This window comes from Equus asinus, chromosome 14 (genome assembly GCF_041296235.1).
Source record: "Equus asinus isolate D_3611 breed Donkey chromosome 14, EquAss-T2T_v2, whole genome shotgun sequence".
Classification (NCBI taxonomy): domain Eukaryota; kingdom Metazoa; phylum Chordata; class Mammalia; order Perissodactyla; family Equidae; genus Equus; species Equus asinus.
The window spans coordinates 47,536,975-47,562,965 of NC_091803.1; the positions used below are offsets into that span (position 1 = coordinate 47,536,975).

Consider the following 25,991-nt stretch of genomic DNA (forward strand, 5'->3'; position numbering starts at 1 on the left):
TACACAATATACAAAATTTAACTTAAATGGATCAAAGATTTACATGTAAGAAAACTATGCAATTCTTAGAAGAAAATATAGGAGTAAATCTTCATCACCTTGGCAATGGTTTCTTAGATACGAAACCAAAAGCCCAAGCAACAAAAAACAGATCAAAGGGACTTAATCAAAACTAAAAACTTTTGTGCTTCAAAAGCACCAGCAAGAAAATGAAAAGACAACCACCAGAGTGGGAGAAAGTATCTGTAAATCCTATCTGATAAGGGACTTTGTATCCAGACTAAAGAACTCTTCCAACTCAAAAAAAAAGAAAAACCCACACACAATTAAAAAACAGGTAACCGAGCTGAATAAATATTTCTCCAAAAAAATATGCAAATGGCCAATAAGCACATTAAAAGATGCTCAATATCATTAGTCGATACAGAAAAGCAAATCAAACCCACAATGAGATCCCACTTCATATCCACTAGGATGTCTAAATTCAAAAAGACAGATAATAACAAGAGTTGATGGGGATGCAGAGAAATTGGAACCCTCATACACTGCTGCTGGGAATGTAAAATGGTGCAGTCTCTCTGGCAAACAGTCCGACAGTTCCTCAAAAGGAAATGAGTACCATATAACCCAGCAATTCCACTCCTAGGTGTATACCCAGAAGAAACAAAACACTATGTCCACACAAAACATGTACAAGAGGGGCTGGCCCTGTGGCCGAGCGGTTAAGTTCGCGCACTCCGCTGCAGGCGGCCCAGTGTTTTGTTGGTTCGAATCTTGGGCGTGGACATGACACTGCTCATCAAGCCACACTGAGGCAGCGTCCCACATGCCACAACTAGATGGACACACAACGAAGAATGTACAGCTATGTACCGGGGGGCTTTGAGGAGAAAAAGGAAAAAATAAAATCTTTAAAAAAAATTAAAAAAAATAAAAAAAAAAAACTTGTACAAGAATGTTCAGAGCAGCATTATTCATAATAGCGAAAAGGGGAAAACAACCCAAATGTCCATCAGTGGATAAACGGATAACAAAACATAGTCTAGCCATAAAATGAAATATTATTCAGCCATAAAAAGAAGACACTGGCACATGCTATGACACGGATGAACATGGAAAACATGCTAAGTGAAAGAGGCCAGACGCAAAAGGCCACAGATTTTATGATTCCATTTATGTGAAATGTCCAGAATAAGCAAATCTATAGAGACAGAAAGTAGATTAGTGGTTATCAGGGGCTGGGGGAGGGAGAGAATGGTGAGTGACTGCTAATGGATCTGGGGTTTTTTTGTGGAATGATGAGGATGTTCTGGAACTGGATGATGGTGACGTTTGTACAACCTTGTGAATATACTAAACACCACTGAACTATTATACACTTTAAATGGGTAAATTGTAGGGTATATTATATCCCAATAAGCTGTTATTAAAAAAAGTTACATCACACATGACTGCCTTAGTTTCTATATAAGAACTCATGCAAATCTATAAATCGACTTTTAATGAAGAAACAAAGGGTAAGCACCAAAAAAACTCAAGCAACCAAGAGACGAAAATGTGCATAATGTTCAAAGACAAGTTAAAGCAACCAGAGATAGCACTGTACATTTTTAATTATGGGGAGAGGCTGGGGATAAATTAATAGAAAGAATGATTAAATATGTTTTCAATACACAGAGACATCCAATGCTGGCAAGGCTATGATAAAGCAAGTATACTCATACAACTGTGGCTAGCACCGTGTTGCTTTTAAAATGTTTTTAGGGGGCTGGCCCCGTGGCCAAGTGGTTAAGTTTGCGCACTCCGCTGCAGACGGCCCAGTGTTTCGTTGGTTCGAGTCCTGGGCGCGGACATGGCGCTGCTCATCGAGCCCCGATGGGGCGGCGTCCCACATGCCACAACTAGAAGGACCCACAACTAAAATATACAACTATGTACTAGGGGGCTTTGGGGAGAAAAAGGGAAAAAAAAATCTTTAAAAATGTTTTTGGAAAGCAATTTGGTAACTTGTCAACAAAGCAATGACAGAACCACTGTCAATGAGACACAAAGAAATACTAAAAAGAAGTGGGTAGAAACACAGTTAAAAATTTAGGTGGGCATTAAGAAAGGAACAGACAGTGTCAAAGTTAAATTGGAAATACATAAAAGTTGTACCCACAGCCATAAAAAAAAGTCTCTTTTCCAGCTCTGACCCTGAAGTGTTCTAGCAGTGACATCATTAGCCTACCCACCACCAGACTGTTGTAGAACAACACGAAATGAACTCAGAGCACTCAGATTTGTTTCTAATTGGACTCTCCATTAAAAGAACCCAGGGGTGCACTTGATTCCATGTCTTGGAACAGAAAAAAGACAATATGGTCCAGGAATCCCTTGCTATGTCTAAAAAGGAGGAGGCCTTCACAGGTGTCTGTGGTAGCACAAAAGGGCAGGGAAGCCGACCTGTAGGGGCTGTCACTGGCCAAGTTGTAACCCTAAAAATACTAAAACGATATCAACAAGTACAGCTAACCCAAATAAGCTAAAACTGAGAAAATCATGAGTCTGTAACAATACACACAGGTGATAAAAAGTATATCAATATTGTAACATAAAAACAGGTTGAATATAATTGACACTTAATTTTATAATTAAGTTGAATAACTAAAAAGAGTATGACCATACGAAGCTCTGTTTCTTCTTGTGTTATGTATGTTTGTTCTTAAAGGACAGACAAAAATTTCTTTCTCCATTTCAATAGGGAAGGTGGGCACACAGAAACCAATGGTGTGCAGCAGGTGACAGCTCAGCCACCACAAGAGCTAAGCTAACAGAGACACTCACCTTGAGATACGCAAAATGCATAACAGTCAAAAACAAATCTAGACGGAACATCCTGTGACCCAAACATGATGAGCATGGAGGTGGAGAAGGGAGGCAGCAGATGGCAAGAACAGGCAGGAGCCTGGGCAGTCCCCGCAGCGCTGTATAAGCCTCTGCTCCACGTGGCAGGCCAACCCCAAGAAGGGCAAGCAGAAGGTAAATCTGATGAGACTGGTTTACAAGCATGTGTGTTTCTTAGACCTTTCTTTTCTTTCTAGCAAAGTGGTTTCTATGGTTATAGAAAAGGTCTTGAGAGCAGATCCTCAAATGCAAGCACTGCCCCTTAGAAAAAGTGGGTTTGCAATCTGACCTCGGCTAGCCCAATACTGAGCATAGGCACCAACTAGATGGGCAACTCTCAGCACAATCCTCTGCCCATTCCCAGGCTCCACAGTGGGTGCCAGCCAAACCATGACGCACACTGGGAACCAAAAGGTTGTCTTGACACAGGTGGACCTGACCCAACAGACCCCGTGACGCCGAGGAGCACCTGGCCTGGCAATGACGAGGGAGGAAGTGGAGGATCATGCTGGATAAAACCTGCTCACTTCCGCTCAGACATCCATCCACACATGACGATGGTAAGCGCTACAGAAAATGCCCAGGTCACCTGAGCAGGTGTGAGGGGAGATGGGAGCGCCACAAGAACTGAGAATCTGAAGGACAGGAAGTGTATGTGTTTTGCTGTTACTGGTGTTGTTTGCTGGGGATGGCAGAGAGTGACTGAGACACGATTCAGGCAGAAAACAGGCACCAAGATAGCACTGCATTTTCCCTGAAGAATGTAAGTCACATGTGCCACCCGTGTCAACACATTTGGATGCAGAGGACTCCAAGTCTGATGCTGCAGCAGCCCAGCCCTAAAAACCCCTGGTCGGCCCAGATGTACTACCAAAGCTCCTTCCCCAAGTGAGCGCATGTATCCCGTCCATGAGTAGTGAGCGTGAGAACAGGCAACAGGCTCAGTTCCATGGCTGCCCCAATGTGGGGCTTGTCCTGGGAGCTGCCAGGCCCACTCTAAAGCACAGGCCATTAGGAGGTCGCCCATCACCCTGAGCTCCCAGTCTTAAGAAGCTTCGGGTGGGCCCCGGCACATATTCTTATCCAAGTGGTTCTCAAATGGGGCCTTTCTGCCCCCCAGGGACCCTCGGCAATGTGTGGAGACATTTTTGGTTTCCATAACTGGGGAAGGGAGAAAGTGTTACTAGCATCTAGTGAGTAGGGGCAGGGATGCTGTAAACATCTCACAATGAACAAGACAACCCCCAAAACAAAGACAAATCAGGCCTGAGCATCAACAGTTCCGGGTTGATGATCGTCCTCCAACTTGGTAGATTCTACCCTCCCATCCCCAGGGAGGACCCCAACAAGTGTTCAGGGACTGCCCTCACAGCACTCAGCACTAGGACAGGCCCTGTGTGCAGCGCAGCCCTGCAGCCACCCCTTAGAGCAGTAAAGAGAAAGAAGTACAAGCACAGGAAGCTGGGATCCGCAGAGAGGTAGGTGTGCCCAGTTTGAAAAACGCACGTTAAAAAATCCTAATGCCGTGTTTGGGAAACAAGAAGAAACTTACTTCCATGATCTAAACAGTATAAAATGTCAGCACTGATGAGGCTTCACAGTAAGACTGCCAACCAGGGGAGTGACTTTACATCGAGAAATATTAGACTGGAAGAGAAGAAAGCACACCACTGAATGTTCTCAAGGCCCCCCAAGAGCCGAATGGAAGTGCAGGGAAGCGGGGCGAGTGGCTGCAGGAGCTGGAGGAGGCTGAGAGGAGGGAATGGGCACACCTTCAATGGGAGTGAAGTGACACCCAACTCCCTCAGCAGCAAGACCCACATGCAACTCCCAAGAGGGTAAGAACACCAACTCAGCAAAGATGCATGAACCAGAATGTCTCCGCGCAGGCCCCTGCTCACAGACAGGCAGTCAACCAGTTCAACAGCAGCCGCAGGCTGGTGAACCAAGGAAACTGCCGGGGTATAGGCCCTCACTTTCTTTTTCAGTTTCTTCTGGACTCCCGACTCAGCTGGCTAACACACAGGTTTTGGCTGGAACTCTGCTTGACAATGCTGTTTCCAAATGCCAGCCTTTGACATTTCACTTGCTGTAAGATTATACCCAACAATTTCTCTGATTTGAGAATTTTTTTTTCTACTAACGACGCAAACTCTCAACTCAGAGCAGGAATGAAAAGCACAGCTAGGAGCCTGCTTTGACTGCCGTGAATAACACTCTATTTCTTCCAGGGTAAAACAAGTCACTGCAGAATAAGAACACATCTAGCCAGAAAACTGGCATGTGAGGAGCACAGTGACCTGCAGCCTCATGGCCTGTCCTGGAACGGCTGTTCCCTCAGGGGAATCACCTCTCTCAGAAGGAGCTCCCCCACCCAGACTTCAGGTAAAGAGCATTAAGACTTAAGACAACCCCATGCATGGATTCCTAGCATTGTACCCTGTGGGCGGTCTGGGATTGAAATCTGTGGTAGAGAAACAGTGTCTTCTGTATACTTTGCAGAGCCTGTCACAAGATAAAAGTTTGAGCCCAGGTTTTTCCCACCTGTAAACATTAATGCTAATGCTAACTCTGACCTTTACAAGATGCCTGCCAAGTTCACTGAGTCAGAAAGCACAATTCCAATCAGAGGTTCAAAGGCATCAATGAGCCTCTCCTTTAAGAGAGACACACCACCTTAGTATAAATTAACATAAACGAGTCAGTCACCTTACTTTGTTGTTGGCAACTGGCTGAAACCGTCAGCAGGCTCTGGACAGGTACAGAATGCTCTGGAGCCTGAATGAGCCGTGCCTGCTTTGGTTTGGTGAGCATTAAAGTAGAAGGCTTGGCCACATTCAGGAGAGAAACAGGGTGCGTGGTCCGGAGATGCAGGAGGGTGGTGAGGTGGTCCTGAGGCCAGGCTGAGAGGGAGCAGGGACAGGATGCCAAGTGTCTACACACACACCAGTCAGCAGCACCTACAGTGCACAACCACTGTCCCCCTCCACCTCAAATTGCCAGGACTCCACGCTTCACCACCAGGAACCTCTCCGGCCCCTTCACCTAGCCCTCTGGTCCAGCCCTGCCCAGTAGGCACAGTGTGTTTGCCCCACCTTACAGCACATCCTGCACCTCCGTGTCCAGAGTTCTGGGAGGGTCAGGGGGAGCTCCGAGACCTTTAACTCACCCAAAGCAGACAACCCGGGCCATGCAGTAACTTCTGTTAAGTATCCCTTACTCTCCAAAGCCATGGTTTTTCTGTTATTTCATAAAAATATATACACTCATTTTGCTCAACACAGTTTCTTAAAGGAAGTAAAGTAGCCACATTATTAACCCAATTACTCAACAAACATGGCCAATGTGCTAGCATGGTCCAGAGACACGGCCATAGGCAGCTGCGCTTCCTATCCCTGGGAAGCTACATCCTAATAGGGCGACAGGCCCAATGTCATTTACAGAACTAGCTGGTTAAAGCTGTGAGAGTGGCCATGGTAGAGATGGCTGAGTGCCATCTGCTCTGTCATCCCTACGAATGAGGGTGCAGAGCAGACCCCTGGCTGCTGTGGGGCTCAGAAAGAGTGCTCTCAAGCAGAGCAGCCTCAGGCAGAGGGGTTGGAGGGTTGCAGCACTGTCCAGGGGAGGGTGACGGCAGCTTAGATGGCACTGCGATGGCAGGGAGGGAAATATTCAGGTACAGAAAGTGAAATGTAACAATGGCTAATCACGCATCACACATTTTAAAGTTCCACTTTCCCCTAACGTTTCTGATTCAAAACACAGCAGCCTTCATGACTCATGAGTTAGAAAGAAAAAACAGTCATTCTGAAATCAACATCCAAGTGAAGTGTAGAAAGAACTGGATTTTTGAAATGGCAATAACAGATGATATCACTCACACACACACACACACCCCTGCTTTTCTATCACATGCTTTATGTGAAAGAGCAGGCCCTCCACCAGCACCTCCCAGCAGCTTTAATGATTTAAGGCAAATATGGTTCCCTCAAGACCACGGTGCTCTATCCACTCCATCAGCAAATGTTTGCTGAGCACTTAACTCTCTGCCATGCACTGTTCTGGGCACTGGAGATACAACAAAGAACAAAATCAAGCCTGTGCCCCCAAGAAGCCCACATTCTAGTAGGGCAGACAGACCCCCTCCCCGCAAAAAACAAGGTAAAATCTACAGTGTGTCAGATAGCGGTAATCACTATGAGAGAAACACAGCGGGACAGCAAGACAGGAGTGTGTGGACAGGGGTGGTGCAAATCAAAACAGAGACGCCCTTACTGGGAAGGGGACATCTGAGCAAAGACCAGAGGAGGGAGGGAAAGGCCTAAAGACATCTGCACAGAGCCTTCCCAGCAGAGGACTGGCCAGTGCAAAGGCTCCGAAGCACAAGTAACTCTAGACTCACCACCCTCCAGCGTGGCCCATGGTACAGGCCACCTCCAGAAAGAACCCCTGGGTGCCAGGCAGGGAACCAAGTGCCCCTGAAATACCCTTCCTGAGGTCACTTCTGGCACCCTCTGGGCACCTCAAAACACAAGGGTGGGAACCTATCAACGGGGCTGCCCACAAGGGCCCAGGCGCCTTCTGAACTGGAGTCTGATGCCAGCCTAACCACAGCTGTACTGCCCCACATCAGTCCTGGTCTCCGAGATGCTGGTCACCCGACCACTGTCGTTCTGAAATGTCCCAGTAGTCTCTCCTCTGCTCCAGCGTTATGGGCACTACGGCACAAGGACCTGTCACGGGCAGCTTCCCTCCTCCTTCATGGAATTCTGCAATCTCCTTCCTGCCGCGGCCACAGCATGCCAGTCAAACACCTCAGCACAAGACCAGATCTCAGGGCCCCTCCCTGACGGAGAGACACTTAGAGGGTCAACTCAGTGTTCGTGCTTTCTCTTCCTGCAGTCATAACTAGCTGGCATGGGTATGTTTTAATGAATAATTTTATTTCTATACTTAAAGAAAATGATGGTTGCAATATTACCTTGTAAAGCTTGTTTTTTTTTTTGGAGAAATATTAGCCCTGAGCTAACATCTGCCGCCAAGCCTCCTCTTTTTGCTGAGGAAGACTGGCCCTGAGCTAACATTTGTGCCCACTTTCCTCTGCTTTATATGTGGGATGCCTGCTACAGCATGGCTTGCCAAGCGGTGCATAGGTCCGCACTCGGGATCCGAACCAGTGAACTCCGGGCCACCAAAGTGGGACGTGAAAACTTAACCGCTGCGCCACCGGGCTGGTCCCCTTCTAAAGCATTTTTTAAGCAACAGTTGTGAAATGAAAAGTCTTAGAAAAGAGCCCTCTTCCAGTGTGAAAAGTCCAAATGTTTATCTGTACTATAGCTGTTATTCTAAAGGGCTAATTTTTTAAACATTTTGAGGCAGTAATTAAGCTGCATAAAGAGCACTCTGAGACCATCTGCCACAATCTGGAGGACACTTGCTGACCAGCAGACCTGGGGTGGGGGGGGGGTCTTGTCAGGCTCCCAGGCACCTCTTCCAGCCGGCCAGCCCTGGGCCCTGAGGAGGCAGCACAGCCCAGAGAGCCCAGGCGACTGAGGACCTGCAAGTGAGTCATTCCCTCCCGGCACAGCCCAATCAGCTTGCCACCCACTTGGTGACCCAAAATTACGGTAAGTAAATACTTTTGGTTACTCAATAGCTTCTGAAATTTAAATCTCTGGAGAAATTTAAAGCAACAGAACCTTAGGTGTGCCCACCCACCATCCCTGCCCAATCAAATGGAGCTTGTCACAAGAGAAGTTCTCAAGAACATGGCCCTCTGCCCAGTCCCACAGGCTCCGCATCACTGTGAGAGCTATGATCACTGGCCCTTCCTACACACGTGCACACACCCCAAATCCAAGCCCAAGGGAAGGCTGGGAGCTGCGGCCTGCCTCGCACTGACAAGTTGCACACCAGTGGCTCCCCACGGCCAAGGCCTACGTGTGTCAATGCTGCTCCTTTCCGGCCAGGAGCCTCCCAGAGGCCATGCCCCAGCCCCTCCCTCCCTCCCCCACTTCTCAGTACTGTACCCTATCAACTCCCTCCTCCCTCAGGACAGGAGCCCTTCTGTGCTTCTCTCTCCTACCTCCTGTGTGACTGTCAGGATAAACTTCTGTAACCGCATCGTTGCTGAGAAACGTGGAAGATGTGCACATCTCTATTGAGAACAAGGAGGGACAGCTGTTCTCAGTTGAACTTGGCCAGGAAAACTGGCACCATCGACATCCAGCACCTTTGGGGTCTCTGGAAAAGTGAGTCTCACCACGCCCCCGCAACTCCAGTCAACATAAATCTGGTTCTATACTATGAGTGTGTTGTGGTGAATCAGTAAGTAGGAGAACCACCTGCTGTGTTCACCTCGCTTTTTCAGAGCAGGCACACGGGTTTCGGAGAGGACCACAACCGTGCCTTCACAGGAGCATCTCTGACAGGAAGACAAGCCTGAATTTTAAACAAGTGACTTCCAAATGAACTTGTAAAACTATAGCCCATTTGTAAACTGGCCATTCTCTGTAGACTTGAATTTGTTCCATACAATTTGTATATAAGAACTTAAGAGGGGCCGGCCCCGTGGCCGAGTGGTTAAGTTCGCACGCTCTGCTTCGGGAGCCCAGGGTTCCGCTGGTTCGGATCCTGGGTGCAGACATGGTACCGCTCATCAGGCCATGTTGAGGTGGCGTCCCACATGCCACAACTAGAAGGACCCACAACTAAAAAAAACATACAACTATGTACCAGGGTGCTTTGCGGAGAAAAAGGAAAATAAAATCTTTAAAAAAAAAAAGAAAAGAGTTTCAACTTTGATTTTTTGAGTATTGAGTTCAGCAGTCTCCCCTTAGAAGTAGAAACTCTCAAGGGAAAATTAACTTGAGATCAAATTATATTTTCGTATCCACCAAAAACATATCAAGGCTCAATTTAATTAAGTAGTACATTACTCAGCCACTAAGAGAGTTTAGGAAAATATCAGTATCAAGATATGAAAAATACCAAAATAGTCAGTATCCAATATTCAAAACTGCTAAATCTAACAAATATTTGATTGACAAACAGATGAAAATTGCAAATGAATTTGGGGCAAAGGAAAACAAATGACCCACAGACTTCTTTTCCACCTTCCATCAAGTCTCACACACCGGACACTGCACCTCTTCCAAAGCTGCAGACGACAGCTTCACTAACCTTAGGAGACTGACTAATTGCCAGGTAGATGGAAGCTTATTTTTAAAATACAGAGCCATATATTTTTAAAGCATACCTCATAGTCCTTAACCAGCTGGTGGCAGGACAGTACCGCACTGGGCAGATGAGGACGTGGAGCGGTGAGATGACTCACTAGGTTTCTGGAGGCCACTGTGAGCATCTGGGGGAGAAGCCACAGCCGGGGACCTCGGGTGGCTTCCCAGGGCTCTTGCGTCTACACAGGGAATGGAGCCAGCTGAAGAGGAGCTTTGTTCTCCAAAATGGTTTGGAGGGTTTGTGTTAGGACGGAGACTCAGGGTTTTTCCTCCTCTGTTTTGAAATGTAGTTTAAAACACTTTACAACAAAAAGTGACTTATTCATTCAGCTAACTGCTACTCACTGAGCACCAACCAGGAGCCCCATCCACGCTGAGCCCTGGGGACCAGAAGGAAGACGAAGATAGTACCTGAGTCAGTGCCCAGCGGAGGAGGAGTTGAATTTGGGGGAAGAGGGTTGACTGATGTCCCTCGGATCCCTCTGGATCTTTCTTTACTGATGTCCCTCAGATCCCTCTGGATCGTTCTTTACTGATGTCCCTCAGATCCCTCTGGATCTTTATTTATCTGTCTCTATGTCTTTATCTGTTTAGGAAGGATAAAATGCAAATTAGGCAAGAATTTCAAATGAAGGATGAGCTTGGGGAGTTTGAAGTTAGACTCAGAGTTAGTGCGATGGGAGTCTTTCATCTTGTTGACAGGGGGAGTCTGTCACTCTACACCAGGGATAAGGATTCAAAGCTGGGGACCTACACACCCCATATTTGAGCAATTGCAACTAGATTCTTTACATACATCTTGGCTCTTAAGTGTTTCTTTTTTAATTTTTTAATGTAACCTGCTGAGGAAGAATCTAATTCCATGATATCACAAGAATAAATAGATCCACCAGCTTAATCATTAGTTTCTGAACTGTCTAAGCCTTTTACACGTGAACTAGTCAATGGCGCAGACAGACAGACAAATTACAGGTACAAGGAGAGAGGAGCTACTGAGAAACTGTTAGGACTCACACTCTGCCTAATTGGGACCCCAGCTCTGCTCCTCACTAGCCACCTGACCTTGAGCAAACTGCCTCACCTCTCTGTGGCTCAGACTCTTCACCCCATAGTCAGGGATAAGGAGATCCAGAGCTCCCGGGATTGCTGTGCGGATTTAATGAGTTAACACAAAGCGCTCAAGCAGACTCAAAGGGAGCGCACTCACTATAAGCACTTTCACAATAAAAAACACAGAAGACACATACACAAAGTTTTCCCAACCAAGGATCATCAGATCACAAAGTAAGCCCTTCAAGACCAAAATGAAGCCCGTCCCCTTTCTAAATGCTGTTTGTTTATCTATGAGTAAAACTGGATTAAATATATACTGTATTAAGTGGCCCAATTCTAACTCTGAGGCAGACAAAACAATATAGGAAGGCTGAGCTCCCTAACACACCAGGCGAGGAATCAAAATCAAAATCAGGGCCTTCTATGGTCAACATGTCATCACACAGCTTAGGGCTCCAGCCAGCAAGAGAAAGGATCCCAAACTCAAAAAGCTAAGCTGCCTTTTTAAAGATGGTGTTTGGGGCCGGCCCCATGGCCGAGTGGTTAAGGTCGCGCGCTCCGCTTCAGCGGCCTGGGGTTTCGCCAGTTCGAATTCTGGGTGCAGACATGGCATCGCTCATCAGGCCACGTTAAGGCAGCGTCCCACATGCCCCAACTAGAAGGACCCACAACTAAAATATATAACTATGTACGGGGGGGGGGGCGGTTTGGGGAGAAAAAGCAAAAAAAAAGATGGTGCTTACGCTATCTAGGTGGAGCATGCTCTAGAGCTGTGAAATGCACAGAGACAGGTACAGCCAACACACCACACAGTGGGAACACCTCCCTCTGGGTCCCTGCATAAACGGAGGTGGAAGGCTGCTACCAAATCCGACCAGTTCATCCCCAAAGGGACACTGCTCTCAGGTCAGCTGTGCTCACTGGCAAGGAACATTCTGGTAAGAAGCCCCTCTCACCCCAAGAAATTCCACAAAGCTAGCCTCAGCACAGAAAAACAGGCAGAGGTAGGGACAGCAACCACTGCTGCCTCCCCTACATCCCAACTTCCACCATGAAGAACTACCATGGTGGAGTAGCAAAATCAGGGACCCAAGTTCTCGGTTTGCGACTTAGCTGAAAGCATGGGTAACAATGGGCAGCCACACTCTGAGCCATAATTTACTCTTCTATAAAATGAAGTTGATAATATAGACCCACCCCTTGAGGGCTGCTTTGGCACTCATAAGGCAGACCAGGCATGGCTACTGCCTAAGGTGGCGGGAGGGGGTTCTTGGGCCCTGGCACCTGTCTGTGTGTGCTCATAAAGCCAACCATGCCACATGCTCTGCCCACATTGGCCTTGGGCTGTGGGCAGATGGGGAGCTGGCCCACCAGAGACAAGCAGTCACCAATGCTCTTGTGCAGCCAGACACACAGCAAAATGCAGCTTGTCCTAACCACACCAAGTGTGGTTCCTTGTAAGCGTGGAACCACACTTATGAACTGAAGCTCCAGGTGGCTGGCTGGCTGGATTTAAACGAAGACGAGAGGAAGACTATCTCTAATGTTCGTTGGAACAGGGTGGAGAAAGGGCAAGAAGGGAGAGAGAAGCATTTGGTGGGTGATCCCCGAGGGTGGCCACTTAATCTGTCCTCCCACTCTCTCCTCCAGCCCCTTGGAGCCGCTCACTCAGTCGGAAGCAAGAGAAACAGGCAGAGGAACACAAGGTTGGAGCCGCCAGCGGCCTAAAGTCTAGTCCTCAGGCTTAACTGATCACAGGACTCAGTAAACACTATGTCTCTGAATTTTACTAACGTGCACCTTCAACATTAATTTTGTACATATGTCACCACAAACATACTATGAAACGCTGAAATACAAGATTTCTTTGCATAGACACTGAAGCTCTGCTTACTTCCTGCACTTTGGAACTGTCTAAAGGTATACTTTACACACCATTAACTTTATTAACATGAACATCAGGATGCAGGTTACCTCTGGACAGGAGGGGAGAAGATAACCATTGGGAGGGCCACTCAGCAGGCTTCTAAGACCTAGCAACACCCTCTGTTTCCAGCAGGGTGGTGGGCACACACGAGTGTGCTTTATGTTCATTCTTTAAATTCTCCATATACACCCTTTAGAGATACAAGTTTAAATATTGTTGCTTAAAATGAAATTAATGAAATGCCATTTTTCTCTACTTCTAAAAATAAACATTTATTAAGTGTTTACTGTTTGCCACGGACTCTTCTGAGCATTTCACAAGTACAATCACAGTTGATCCTCGAAACAACTTGGGAGTGAGGACCACTGGCATCCTTTTTTTTACAGAGGGGGACACTAAGGCACAGAGCAGGTCCCTGTGCACAGCCTCATGCCCAGCACTGAAGCCACATTCAAACTGGTGTTCTCAATCCTTCCAGTCAGGAGAGGGTGGGTCTGCTGCTGATACTCCTTGTTAGCCAAGGAACGAGGAAGTGGGCCCTAACCTGGCAAAGCCTTCCTGGGAAGCCTTTAGTAATCACTACCACATTACACCTTAGGTCACACCCTTCTGATCTGGCACATTCCTCTACAAAGAAGCTAGCAGAAAACAGTCAGAAATTCAGACCAAGATTTATATTACAAAAACATTAATTAAGAAATTACGGCCTATGTAAAAATGTCCACCAAGAGGACAACGGCTACTCCCGATTCGCCCACAGAGAGAAGCACTAGGCAGCCACTGCAAGTGGGATATTTAAAGAAATGCTCATGCAAAATGTTAAGTGAAAACAGCAGGAGACAAAACTGTGTCAGGTATACAACAGGGTCCCGATTTGGTTAAAAAAGACAGAAAGGAAACATGACTTCTGGGTAAAGGAAAGACAGATCTTGGGGTTGGTTCCCTGTAACCATTAACCTTGAGAGCTGCAAAGGACAAAGTGTGACTCAGACAAGGTCAGCAGAACAGCAGGGAGCTCCCAGCAGGGCCTCTGAGGGATCTTTCAATGGGGCAGGGGCAGGGGCAGGGGCAGGGAGCAGGGTGGGGAGGGGCAGGACTAAGTCCTTGATGACCCTGGTAATACCATGCAGAACCTAAGGACATTTTGAACTTCCTTCCAGGTTCATCAGTTCATTAATTCAGAAAGGACTCACAAGGGGCCAGGCCCATGGCCGAGTGGTTAAGTTTGAGTGCTCTGCTTCGGAGGCCCAGGGTTTCACCAGGGTTTTGCCAGTTCGGATCCTGGGTGCGGACATGGCACTGCTCATCAAGCCATGCTGAGGCGGTGCCCCACATGCCACAACTAGAAGGACCCACAACTAAAAATATACAACTATGCAGCAGGCGGCTTTGGGGATAAAAAGGAAAAATACAATCTTTAAAAAAAAAAAGAAAGGACTCACAATGTATAATGAGTATTTGCTAATGAAAAGATGAACGAACTAGTAAGGTTTAGATACAGATCCTATGTGTGAGGCAGAAATCATTAACTACCAGTGCAGGCCCAGAGTAGAAATCCTATTTCTGCTTTTCAGCCCATCATCCTGGAACTGTATCAGAAACACAGCAGCACTTCAAAGATAATTAATCCAATCCATATACTTAAGATTCCATTTCACAGCCAAATAAGCTTGGATAAAATCTAGAATGAATATGCATTAAAAGCTTTACTCAATAAAATCTATCATTAGTCAGAAAACAATATCAACAGGCTCTTGCCTTCCATTTTGCTAAAATTGATAATTTAACATATTAAACTTGACAACTAAGAAAAACAGTTTCTAATCTAAAGTCATATTAATTATATACCACCTAAATAAAAATCTTTACTTGGAAATTAAAATCATTCAGCAAACATCTTCCCCCATAATCTAGTTTGGGAATCTGAGTGACACCTAACTTGATCACAAGAAGGTTATCTCCTAAGTAAGTGATGTGGTGAGGCCAGGAGGTGCTGAGCCATTTCCCCTCCCACTCAGAGGAGCCAAATCCTGGGGCCTCTTCTTTCCCACTCTCCAGCTTCTGACCCCAGCTCCTTACAGGAAACCTCCTTCAGCCTCCAAGACTAGAAGGTCAAAAGCTAAAATAAAATCTAGAACACACGGTCACTTCCAGTGAAATGAGGTCTTTTCCCTGGGATTCTAGTCCTACCAATCCCTTGCCTCCAGCACCTCCTCGCCCTGTCTAGTCCCCTCTGCTGGGCTGGGGACCCTCAGCACTTCCCATCCTTCTGAAGCCGCAGCAGCCCCATCGCAGCTTTCCCTTTGCTAACACTGACCCACTAGCTCTGCCCTCTCCTCCTCTGATGTCCTGCAACCTCAGTGTGAACTATGCTGCACTTAGTCCCTGCCAGCCCACGAGGCATGTAGCACCAAGTGAACATCTCCCCAAGCAAGGTACAAGATCCTTGAGAGCATAAAATGGACCTGTGAGAACTTCCCACAGTTCCTTAAAATGCCCTGGATTTTCTTGACCCTCCATCAGTGTTTCCCACACATGAACAAATATAGCCACAGTGTTCTGGATAATTGTTCTAGTAACCCTAACAGATCATCCTGTAAGGAAAACGCCAAATTACTGTGGTCAAACTTTGTTTTTTAATCCTCAGAAGCTTCTCTCTTCTTGAAACAGGAAAAAAATGAAAACAAAAACCAGCCCCCAGATGCCAAAGGCCATATGAATAAATGTCATGTGGCAGGAACACCCCTCCAGCAGTGTAAATGTAGGTACTTTGCAACAGCAGAAGAGAGACTCAACTTATTTCTAACCAAGAAAGCCTATCCTGACACCTGAAAAGGCACCATAAACAGATGCTCTCTCTTCCTGGGCTCCTTATCTGCAAATTTTGAATAAAGAGCTTCTTATTGGGAACAATAATAGCCAACTGAGACACAGTGAGACTTTGTCCCAACGTTAACAGCTAACTCCCACAGCAGAACTTCACAACATCATCAGCGTGCACAGAAAGATCTATTTTGCTTAGTGTGACATTCATCCACACCTCCATCACTACCCAATTTAGAGCTCAGCTAGCAGACTGACACATGCTTCCGGACCATCCTGAGGCCCATTCCCCTGCTGCCAGGAGCCCTCACCATCACCTTCTCCAAGGTGCCTTCCCCTTATACCCACACCCTGGTCTTTCCTTCTACCAATGCCTACTTTCATAACTATCTTGCTTTTGATGTGGTCCCATGGAAAGGAAGGGGCGGGGCGGGGAATGATCTGTAGATGGGTGGAAAAACAAACCAAACTCATTACTTTTCTGAAATGCCTATCTTCTGAGTTCTGGGCCAGAAGAAACTCTAAACTCTGCTCTTGGTTCAATCTAAAAGCCTCTAAGTAACAGCCCCAGGTTAGTCTGTGCCTCAAGGCAAAGATCTAGACAATAAACAATACTGTAGCTTCACCAGAAAGAAAAAAGCCAGAGGAGAAGGTATCAAAGCTGACCACCTACCTTCACAAAAGCCACGTGATGCACATCGATCCTCCACCTGCAAAGAAAGCAGGTGAGAGACTGACAACACAAGGCCTGAGGAGATGGCAGCAAATGCCGATCAAATCACCAACAGCACCCTCCAAATACTCCAGAGGGACACAGGCCTGCCCCGGATTAGAAACCAGTTCTATCAGGGAGTCAAGGCTCACTCTGCACCTGGGGACATAGCTTTCCCTGCAGAGTGTCCCGGGAGTGTCCATGCCTGTAGAAATTGGCCGGAGTCGGCAGGCGCACCTGGATCCCATCCCAGCTCTGACCCGTACATAGGTCTGAAGCCCTCCAGGTACCAAGTGTCTTCATCTGGAAACCAGAAGGATCCAACCGGGTAAGCATGAAGGTCCCTTCCAAAAAAAAAATATTGTGGTCATCCTACGACACACAAACAGCAAGTATCAGAAAGCAGAGCAGGGCCACAAGCCTAATTCCAGTCACTGAGAACTCATCTTGGTTTCTCCTCACCAGTGATAAGTCAAGTGGACATCAGGCACCCTGAGAGGATGCACTAGGGGCACCCCAGCCCCATGGGATTCTTCCTGAGCCCATAACCCCAGTCTCATCACCAAAAAAATCAGAGAAACCCAAACTGAGGGACAGTCTATGAAACACCTGACCAGTAGTCTTCATAAGCATCAAGTTCATGAAAAACAAGGAAGGCTAAGAAACTGTCTGAGACCAGAGGGGACCAAGGAGACACGACAACTAAATGCAATGTGATACCTGGATGGGATCCTGGAAAAGAAAGAGGACACTGGGCGAAAACTGATGAAATCTCAAAGAGGTTTGCAATTTAGTTAATAACAGTATGCTACCAGTGCTAATTTCTTAGTTTTGACAAATGTGGCATGGTTGTGGAGATGACAACATTAGGGGAAGTGGGGTGATGGGTATTACGGGAACTCTGTATTGTCTTTACAACTTTTTTATACATCTAAAATTATTCCAAAATCAAGTTTATCTTAAAAGTAAGTTTGGTTAGAGGCTATTTTGATAACTGAGTAAGCTTAAAGGATCTGAAAATAAAAACGACTCAATGTTCAACACTCATTTGAAAAATGTGGGGCTACTGAAGGAAAACAGTACACTTGAAAGGAAAGGAAAAATCTAACATAGAAAAAGTTTAGTATGAACTTCCTAATACCACCTTCTCCAGCTTGTGTTGTCGGAAAGGCCTCCGCGCCTGGAAGCAGAGCAGGTCTCCCTGGGAAAAGTACTAGGCAAGCACAGCCTGCCTGGTCTTCCCAGCACGCGAAACAGAGCTCCCTCCTTGAACTTCCTCCACACTTGGCCACTTCCCTGCTCCCCTGCCCTCTGGGCGACCCCTGCCAGGAAAGCCCCTGCTCCCTGCACCCCGAGTGGAGGTTCTTCTGCACTCCTCTCTGGAGCAGCCCCACAAAGGCTGGCCACCCATTCCTGGCAGGGGACTGCCCTCCCCTTCCAGCACCATTTGTAATGGGCTTGCCCGTTGACTGTTTCCCTTCAGCCCCCGGAGCAGGGCTGTGAGTGGCAAGGCTCACAGAGAGGTGGGAGCATATGCAGGCTGTCCTCCACCCACTAAGGTGTACAGGCGGTCTTTTTCACCCAAGGACTCCTTCAGGCCATAAGCATGGAGCCCTGTTCTGCTGACGCCTCTTCTCCTCACCTACCACCAACACAGCCACACTCACTTGCACCCAAAAGACACAAAGCTCAGTGCCAGTAGCTTCTGGGCAGGACAGTTTTCTAAGATTAAAAAAAAAGCATTTAGATTATGAGTTTTGGGGTTTTTTTAGGAATGAGAATAAAATGCATTCACAAATAAAATCTATATTTAGATGTACTTTTTTTAAACTATATATCAGATAATAACCAGTTATGTACATACAATCAGTAGAAGACTATAATTTTGACCAAAGAAAAAAACTCATGAAAGAAAAATGCCAAACTGCAGGAAGAAAAACTGAGTTAACAATGGAAACAGAGGGCAGTAAATGCTGAGCTTCTGAGATCGTGCACTGAGGGAACAGTTTATTCTCTCATCCTCCTGTCCAGCCTAAGTCACAGGCCACTTGGAGAGAAAAATGCAAAATGGCTAAGTGCTTACCCTCAAGGAAGGAAGCCGGTTAATAATGACAAGACCCCGGAAATGGGCAGTCATCAAGCCTCTTGGCTTGCTAAGTGAGTTAGCTTGCTCACTTACCTGCTTACTGCTTCCCCATGGTCAGCTGCTGTGGCTCTCCAGATCAGACCTTCCTAAGAACAATGGCTGAGCAGAGCCAGGGTTCAGGCAATTGTCCCAAAGACTGGGCTGTTCCCATCATTTCCCAAAGGAGAAGTCCATGAGGTACTGCTTGACAGCCAGGGTGGCACACACTGGGTCTAATGTTCCCATGTGCTCCCGCACTCCTCCTAGGTTGGTGGCTCTCTCACTCACTCCCTGCACACCTGTGCATAGGAGCATAGCAGGAAACTCTGAGACAAGGTGGGCTGCTCAACACTGAGTGCTGGGGTCCCCCAGGACCACCAGCCATACAACTATCCTGGGAGGGTGGCACCTCTAGCACCTGGGGGCACAGCTGTGGTGATGTATGTGGCTGCACCCACCCATGGAGCACATGCCCCTCTTAGGGCAGGACACTCCTATAAATGAGAGCAAAGTTAAGGCCTGGGAAAAGCCATCTCTGATCTTGTCCAAAACAGCAAAGACAGGTGTGCCAAAGGGACCACAGAGCAGGATGGCCATTTCCCCAACAGTCCCTCCATCAGGAGGGAAAAGCAGCTTGGCTTCTGGTCAGAGGGACTGCTAGGGTGATCCTCATCCTCGGTTAGGGATCTTCCCGAAAGCAGTCCTCCTAATAGGAAAACAACTGCCTTGGGAGCAGCTGCCTCTCATGCAGGGTTTACATTCCTGACACTGGCTCTTCTACAGTTTAGGTACTCAGAGTCTAGCCACGTGAGGACAGTGGTCCGCAGTAGGCCTCGCCCACCACGGTGGCAGTGCCAACACGGAGCGCCTCAGCTCAGAATACTGCATGCTTGACACTAACATTTTGCTTATTCAGATTTAACCCAATATTTGATGGCCAAAACTTCCCAGGGAGGGCTATAGTATAAAAAGGAACCAATAGCGTTGAAATATAACCTTTCAAGGGTCAAGTAGATGTTATAATACACACACAGAAAAAAGAGCTACCCCCTTTTAAATTATATTTCCTTAGACAATGAAGAAGTGGAACACAAGTCCACGTTTTTAACCATCTTCCTAGGTTGGAGTTTAGTTTTGGGCATTAAATAGACAATGAACAGTTTATGAGGAGACCCTCCAACCCTCAAACATATACAGCTCTGAATGCAGGATTCAGGCATGTTTTTGTTAATAAATAGCAAAAAATGGTAAGACAGTGTGTGACAAATAACGCCACAGAAAACCCAGGTACGAGAACCATGAGGAGAAAGTGTGAAAAAGAATAACAGAAACCATCTAGAAACTCAAGGTTTAGAAAGATGCCATAACAAGGTGCAGAACCTGTTTTAGAGAAACAGAACGCTGAATATATAACAAAACCAAGTGCAGACCAAAGGAGGGGGTGAAGGAGCTGACCGGTCAGAAAAGGCTTCACAGTCACGGGGGGGTCCACTGAGGGGAATTTCTTCAGGCAAAGAGGAAGAGCCTAAAGAGGAGAACCTGGCAGCTGAGAGCATCCTGGATACTGTCCTGGGCTGTGCAGGCTGGAAAGAGAGGCCACACAGCAGGGGCATCTGAGGAGGGGCTCTCACTGCAGAGGAGCAAAGTGACAGGCCAGGAGAGGTAGAGAGAAGTCACAGGAGCACTGGAACCTGGGGACACCCCAGCAAGTCCTCACTTCCTCCTTCACCAGGAAAGGGGGAACTAGGAAGAAAGTGTGTCAATGTTTTCAGCCCCGCCAGGCAAGAGAGCGCGATGAAAATGCAGTGTGGCCATGCCCCTCCAGATGTAACTGCATCCTTCATTGCAGGAGAGCATCCATGGCCATGCTACAACCAAGCACATGCAGTGCACTTCAGATTGGGTTCAAGAGCAAGGTCTGCGAGATACAACCTTCTCTGCACAGGTGGGGCAGAGTTCCAAAGTCTACTGCAATCTCCCAGAAACAGGGAGGGAGAATGGAAAGTTAACTCCAAGCCCCTTTCCCACAGCACTTCATGAGAAGTTCAGTGAGGCGTCAAGCCTGCCCACAAATCTTATCAGCCTCCTCTGACAGCACCCAATATACGGCTGTCACTTTGAGATACAACTCCTGCTGCAGTAAAATTAATTCCCAAAGAGAAAAACAGGTTGACGAATGAGACTTTAACAACGAATTCACTGTAAACAGCTTTTACCCAGATGAATTCTGATTGAAATATTGCACACGCACAGCCCTGCACGCAGCCTCTCATCAGCCCTCTCCAACGTGGGCAGACCTGCAACTAGCTCCACAAACACAGAAGACACGGACCACCAGAATGAACTTCCTCGGCATCCAGACATACCTTCAAACCACACCTTTAAATATTTCAATTCCCTGCAGGCTGCAAGCTGATTTAAAGCACAGTGGCTGGTATAGAGGGCAGGCGATCCTGTCTGTGAGAGGGAGGAGGTCACTGGGCCATCAGGAACCGTGTGCCCACCTTCATCAGGTCCTTTGGCAACGCTCCAGATGAAAACCACTTGTTTGTTTTCTGTGGGCCGTGCACCCAGTTATGGGCTGCTAATGTCTGATCTGTCCATCTTTTTCACACACACAGTTTGCAGTGCTGTCAGTTCCAGCTTCTGTGGGCCTATGTGTAATCCAACTATTTAAACAGAAACCCGAATCAGTTGGTCTGATGAGGGATTTGAAGCCCACAAATGAAAATCCCTTATAATGAACTACCCCTGTTAACACATTCAAAATGACTTAGAATTTCTTGGAGTAAAAATTTCAGCTTAAATCAGGAAAACTTTCAGACTAAGAGAATGGAAACAGACATTGTATAACTACATAAAAGCAACCAGCGTCAAGCAGTGAAAGACCCCCAAGAACCATCAGCAACGCAACAGACCTTTCTCCTCTAAGACAGTATCATCAGAACACATTCCCCATTACTCTTGAGAAAATGCACTCTATTGATTCAGCTAGAGACTGGATACACAACTGGTTCTCAATATTCAAATAATTTTTTTAAAAGTCTGGTATCACACTGAAGAAGTAAAGAATGTGATCCAGTTACAGAAGAATGCACGACCGAAAAGACCTGAACGATACATGTCCAAAACTTACAGTTTCCACACCAGCATTTCCTCCCTGGTGATCTGCCCTTTGAACCTGCCTTCAAAACAACTGCGCTCCGCACCCCTCTGGCCAGCTGTCATCACAAGGGCAGGCACAGGGCATGCACACATCGGTCGAGTCCTCCCACCTGCTGAGGGAGTCATTTCTGCATGAAGTGCTCCTCGGCAGCAGCTCCTTGCTCTACTCGCGGAAATGAAGTATCACGTGGAATTCCATCAAAGTCCATTTCCACAAGATACTCCTTAGGAAGGGGCAAAGTGTAGTCCTGTGAGGGCTCTCCACACACCATCAGCTCAGAAGGGACTGACCTTGCTCACCCCCTCCCATTTCTGCAACAGTTCCCAGTTCATCACACGTTTGCCCTACGTGCACCCAAACCCTGTAACAGGTGGCTCAGGGGATGAGAGCACAGATTGAAAAGGGGGACACACCTAGGAGCCACCTTTTCCCCCTTCCCAGAACCATGCTAAAGGCAGCTTTGAAGAGGCTGAGACCTGCTTTGAAGAGCTGCCCTTGGCCTCTTTTCAGGTCCCACATCTCTGTAGGCTGCTGCTGTGATCCTTCTTATAAAACGCATGTCAGAGGACTCCAACCAACCTACACTTCCACTCCTTATTAGTACGGGGACCTCATCTTGTCAGCTCTGGACTCAGCTCAGTAACTCCTGTAGGGGCGTCACCGGGACATACATACACCACACGTTGCACGAGGCCACACGAAGAGGAGTTACCCAAAAGGGAGTGTGAAAATCAGAACCCACTTCTTTCCATGTTCTCTGCTTTCTCCATCACCTTCCCACACAGACGCAGCCATCCTTGCAAAAGACAGAGCCGTCCTAGAGTGTGCAGGGAGCCACTCTGTCTAGTCGCCAATTTTACCTTTAACAAAAGCACTGCACAGTTCTTTTTTCGAAAGGGAGGATTTCAAGCCTCATCCATTCAGAATATCAACCCTCAAATAAGGATGAACCAGAGCCTCTTTCCAAACAGCTGCTTTCTGACAGCATGAGGCTCAAACAGGCTTCAGGGGTCACAGAGTTCAGCCATCTGCCCAAAGAAAAAAATAAGTGTGCTGTCCTTCCATGTGAAGATGTCCCTCCTACATCCAGCACGGCACAGTCACGACATTCAGGCGCAACCCTCAGGAAGGAGTCCTGGGCAGTGGCACCAAGGACTTCCTTAGGTCCAGTGCTGCACTGAGCTGCCCAGCAGACTCCCCTCCAGGGCACTCCTCTGAGTGGGGCTGGGTGGCACCGGGGCCTCTGCCATCACTCAGACATGCGTCCAAACTGCACTCTATTTACCAGGCAAGTACTTAACCCCTCTGCACCTGTTTCCACGTCTGTAAATGGGAACGACACCTATCTGGCAATACTATCACCAGAAGTCAAGCAACACCGTGTGAGCTACCTAGCAAAGTGCCTGCCTTCAGGTAAGAGCTCAATAAATGGTATTCACAGCCCCTGGCCCCTCTTAGTATCAAACTGGGCTAGGCCCTTTTCAGATTTCACAACTCGTACTGCTCCCCCTGTTGGCTGTACACACTTAAAGAAACAGGAAAGTTAATAATTGGGATGGGGCTTCTCATACAGTGCTACCTTAAACAATCCAGATGCAAACTCACTTGAACCACGCAAATCTATCTGTCCTCAGGTGAAAATTCCCACATTGGGGGCATCTCTGCCGTTACTGATGGGAAATATGGCATATGCTCACATATTTACACGTGGGAGAATCTAGCTGATGAAGTCACAAAACCTAGTTCCTCTCAGTTCCTCACGGAGAGGTCTATCCCTTATTCTGTAATTCACTTTTTCTCACTGGATTCCAGCGTTTTTTCACTAAAAAGGTGCTTTATGCAAAGAAAACTCCCAGACATCAACTGTCCATCACGTGGAACCACCAAAACTAAAAGGAAATGTGCTCTTTTCCTCTTCCCACGGACATTGTCAAAGTACACACCTTGCGTGGCAACATCACTGTATGAAAGTTCATTTTACAAACTTCCATGACTACTGTCAGCCACAGCCTCCACTGAGGTTCGCCAAGCAGCCTAATTTGTGTTTTTGTGTTAGCCCAGCCACCCCGGGGTACAGTCACACATGTCGCAACAGTCAAAGACATCCCTTTCGCCTTTGACCATTTTTCTCAACTGAACAGGTCCTCCTTCTCTTAGACTTTGGATTATCCCCCATCGCTACAAAGCAGAGTTCTTAACCTGAAGTCCACGGACGAGCAGCAGAAAGTTCAAGAGCCTCCTGAAATAATTACAAAATTCGGTGTAACTGTGCGTTTTTCTCAGGAGAAGATTCATACCTTCCGTGAGATTCTCAAAGGGGCTTATAACCCCCCAAAAAGATTACGGAAAATAAGTAATCAAGTAAATTTCTCGGCTCTTCCTTCATTTAAAGGATTTGCCTTTTGAAGCAAATTGTGCAAGTGTGTTGACATTCTTCCATCACCCACTTTACACTCGCATACAAGGTGGACGTCCTTAAACCATCTTCCCAAGACGCCAGAACTTGGAAGGAAAACATCAAAACACTACGGATACTTTTAGTAACAGAGAGAAAACATATAAACACTAGCGATACCCTTAGCTAGACGTTTCACCCAACAAGCGCTTCTTCCTTCCCCCTAAAACCCCTCCTCGCTGTCCCGCTCACCTGCCCCTCGGTGGCCAGTTTGAGCCCGGCCTCCCAGGGGTGTCGCACCACACCGATGCCTGTGTCCAAGCGGAGCCTCCAGGCAGGAGAAGCACCCCAATGCCGCCGCGCCGGGAAGGGAGCACATCGGACTCCATCGCAGCCGCGAACTCGGAGGCCCGGAGCATCAGGTGCTCAGGCGAGAACTCACAGCTCCCGCTCTGCTGCGGCGGAGGCACGCGGACCCGTTCCCGGCAAAGGCCCCGGCGGTTCCTCCACGGACAGAACCGAAGGGAACCCGGAGACTCGTCTCCAGGCCGCGCCGAAAACAAACTTTCCGAGCACTTCCACCGCGACGGCCGGTGACACCTCCCCGGCTCCCCCGCCCTCTGCGCGTCTGTCAGCGCCCCCGCCGGGCCGGCGCCGCCGCACCGGGGCCCGGGCTCCCCGCGGCGGCCAAGCGGCGCCGCCACGGCGCCCGCGCTCCCCGGCCCGGCCGCCTGGCCGCAGGTGAGGCGCCGCCCGGCCCTGGGGACCCCGGGCCGCCCAGCCTCGCCGGGCCCCGGCGGCCGCCGCGCTCGACGGGGTGACGGGCCTGCGCACCCCGGCGGCCGCCGCGCACTCACCAGCTGGCTGGTGGTCCTGGCCATGGGCCCCGCGACGGCGCGGGCGCCTCCCCCGCAGCGCTACGCGGCTCGGCGCCTCCTCAGCGTCCTCCTCCCCGCGGCGGAGCCCCAGCAATGGCCGCCCTCATCCTGCGCCCGCCCCGCCGCCCACCGCCCCCCGCCCCCGGCGCCGCCCCGCCCCCGCGCGACGCCAGGCGGGACTTCCGCCGCGCCGCAGCCGCCGCCCGTGCCCATTGGCAGCCCCTGCCGTCGCTCCGCCGCGGCCCGGGGAGGCCCCGCCGGCGCCTCCGAGCCGCATTTCCGGGTTGGGGCCCAGCGGGCGGGAGCGGCCTGGCCCCGCCTACGGGGGGGTACCCCGCGCGAGCCAATCCCGGGGCGGCGGGCGGGGCCGGGCGGGGGAGGGGCGAGCTGTCATCCCGGCTCCCGCGCCGGGAAACTGAGGCTCGCAGAGGCCGAGGCCAGGGCCTGCCAAGGTCATGCGGGAGGCAGCGGCGGGGCCGGGCTCCAACCGGTGGCTCGGACTCGGGAGCCGGGCTCTGCGTAAACACGAGAGACGCAACTTTACGAGTTGCAAAACTAAGACGTGTGCACGGAAGAAAATTTAGGGTATAAAGTCCTAATTATAAGGCAGAAAACAGTCCCATCTCATCACTGCTAATAGTCCCGGGGACACCTTTAGAACTCCCTTCTTTGCTCATAATTTGTTTTTTTGATAATGATAACGATAAAGATGACTTGATGATGATAATGATTATGACGTTGAATTTTTTGGTATTTTAGTTGATGATGGTGATGCTATTGTTGGTTTT

General features: G+C 48.3%; 1 protein-coding gene across 11 annotated transcripts in view; it reads right to left on the reverse strand.

Moving 5' to 3' along the window:
* Positions 1 to 25,344, reverse strand: part of PDPK1 (3-phosphoinositide dependent protein kinase 1) — a 74,253-nt gene extending 48,909 nt beyond the window's left edge. Inside the window, exons 1-5 of one of the 11 annotated variants that reach the window (XM_070485167.1) lie at positions 25,183 to 25,331; positions 16,877 to 16,983; positions 16,601 to 16,637; positions 10,536 to 10,710; positions 10,145 to 10,303 (exon numbers count right to left, since the gene is read on the reverse strand). In XM_070485167.1, coding sequence (XP_070341268.1) covers positions 10,145 to 10,249 — 105 coding nt within the window. In that variant the 5' untranslated portion in view covers positions 10,250 to 10,303; positions 10,536 to 10,710; positions 16,601 to 16,637; positions 16,877 to 16,983; positions 25,183 to 25,331. Of the gene's footprint in view, positions 1 to 10,144; positions 10,711 to 16,600; positions 16,638 to 16,876; positions 16,984 to 24,577; positions 24,709 to 25,182 lie in introns of those variants that run through there. The other 10 variants (XM_044747277.2, XM_044747278.2, XM_044747279.2 and 7 more) reach the window with 10 other exon arrangements.
* Between the last annotated feature and the right edge of the window lie 647 nt (positions 25,345 to 25,991).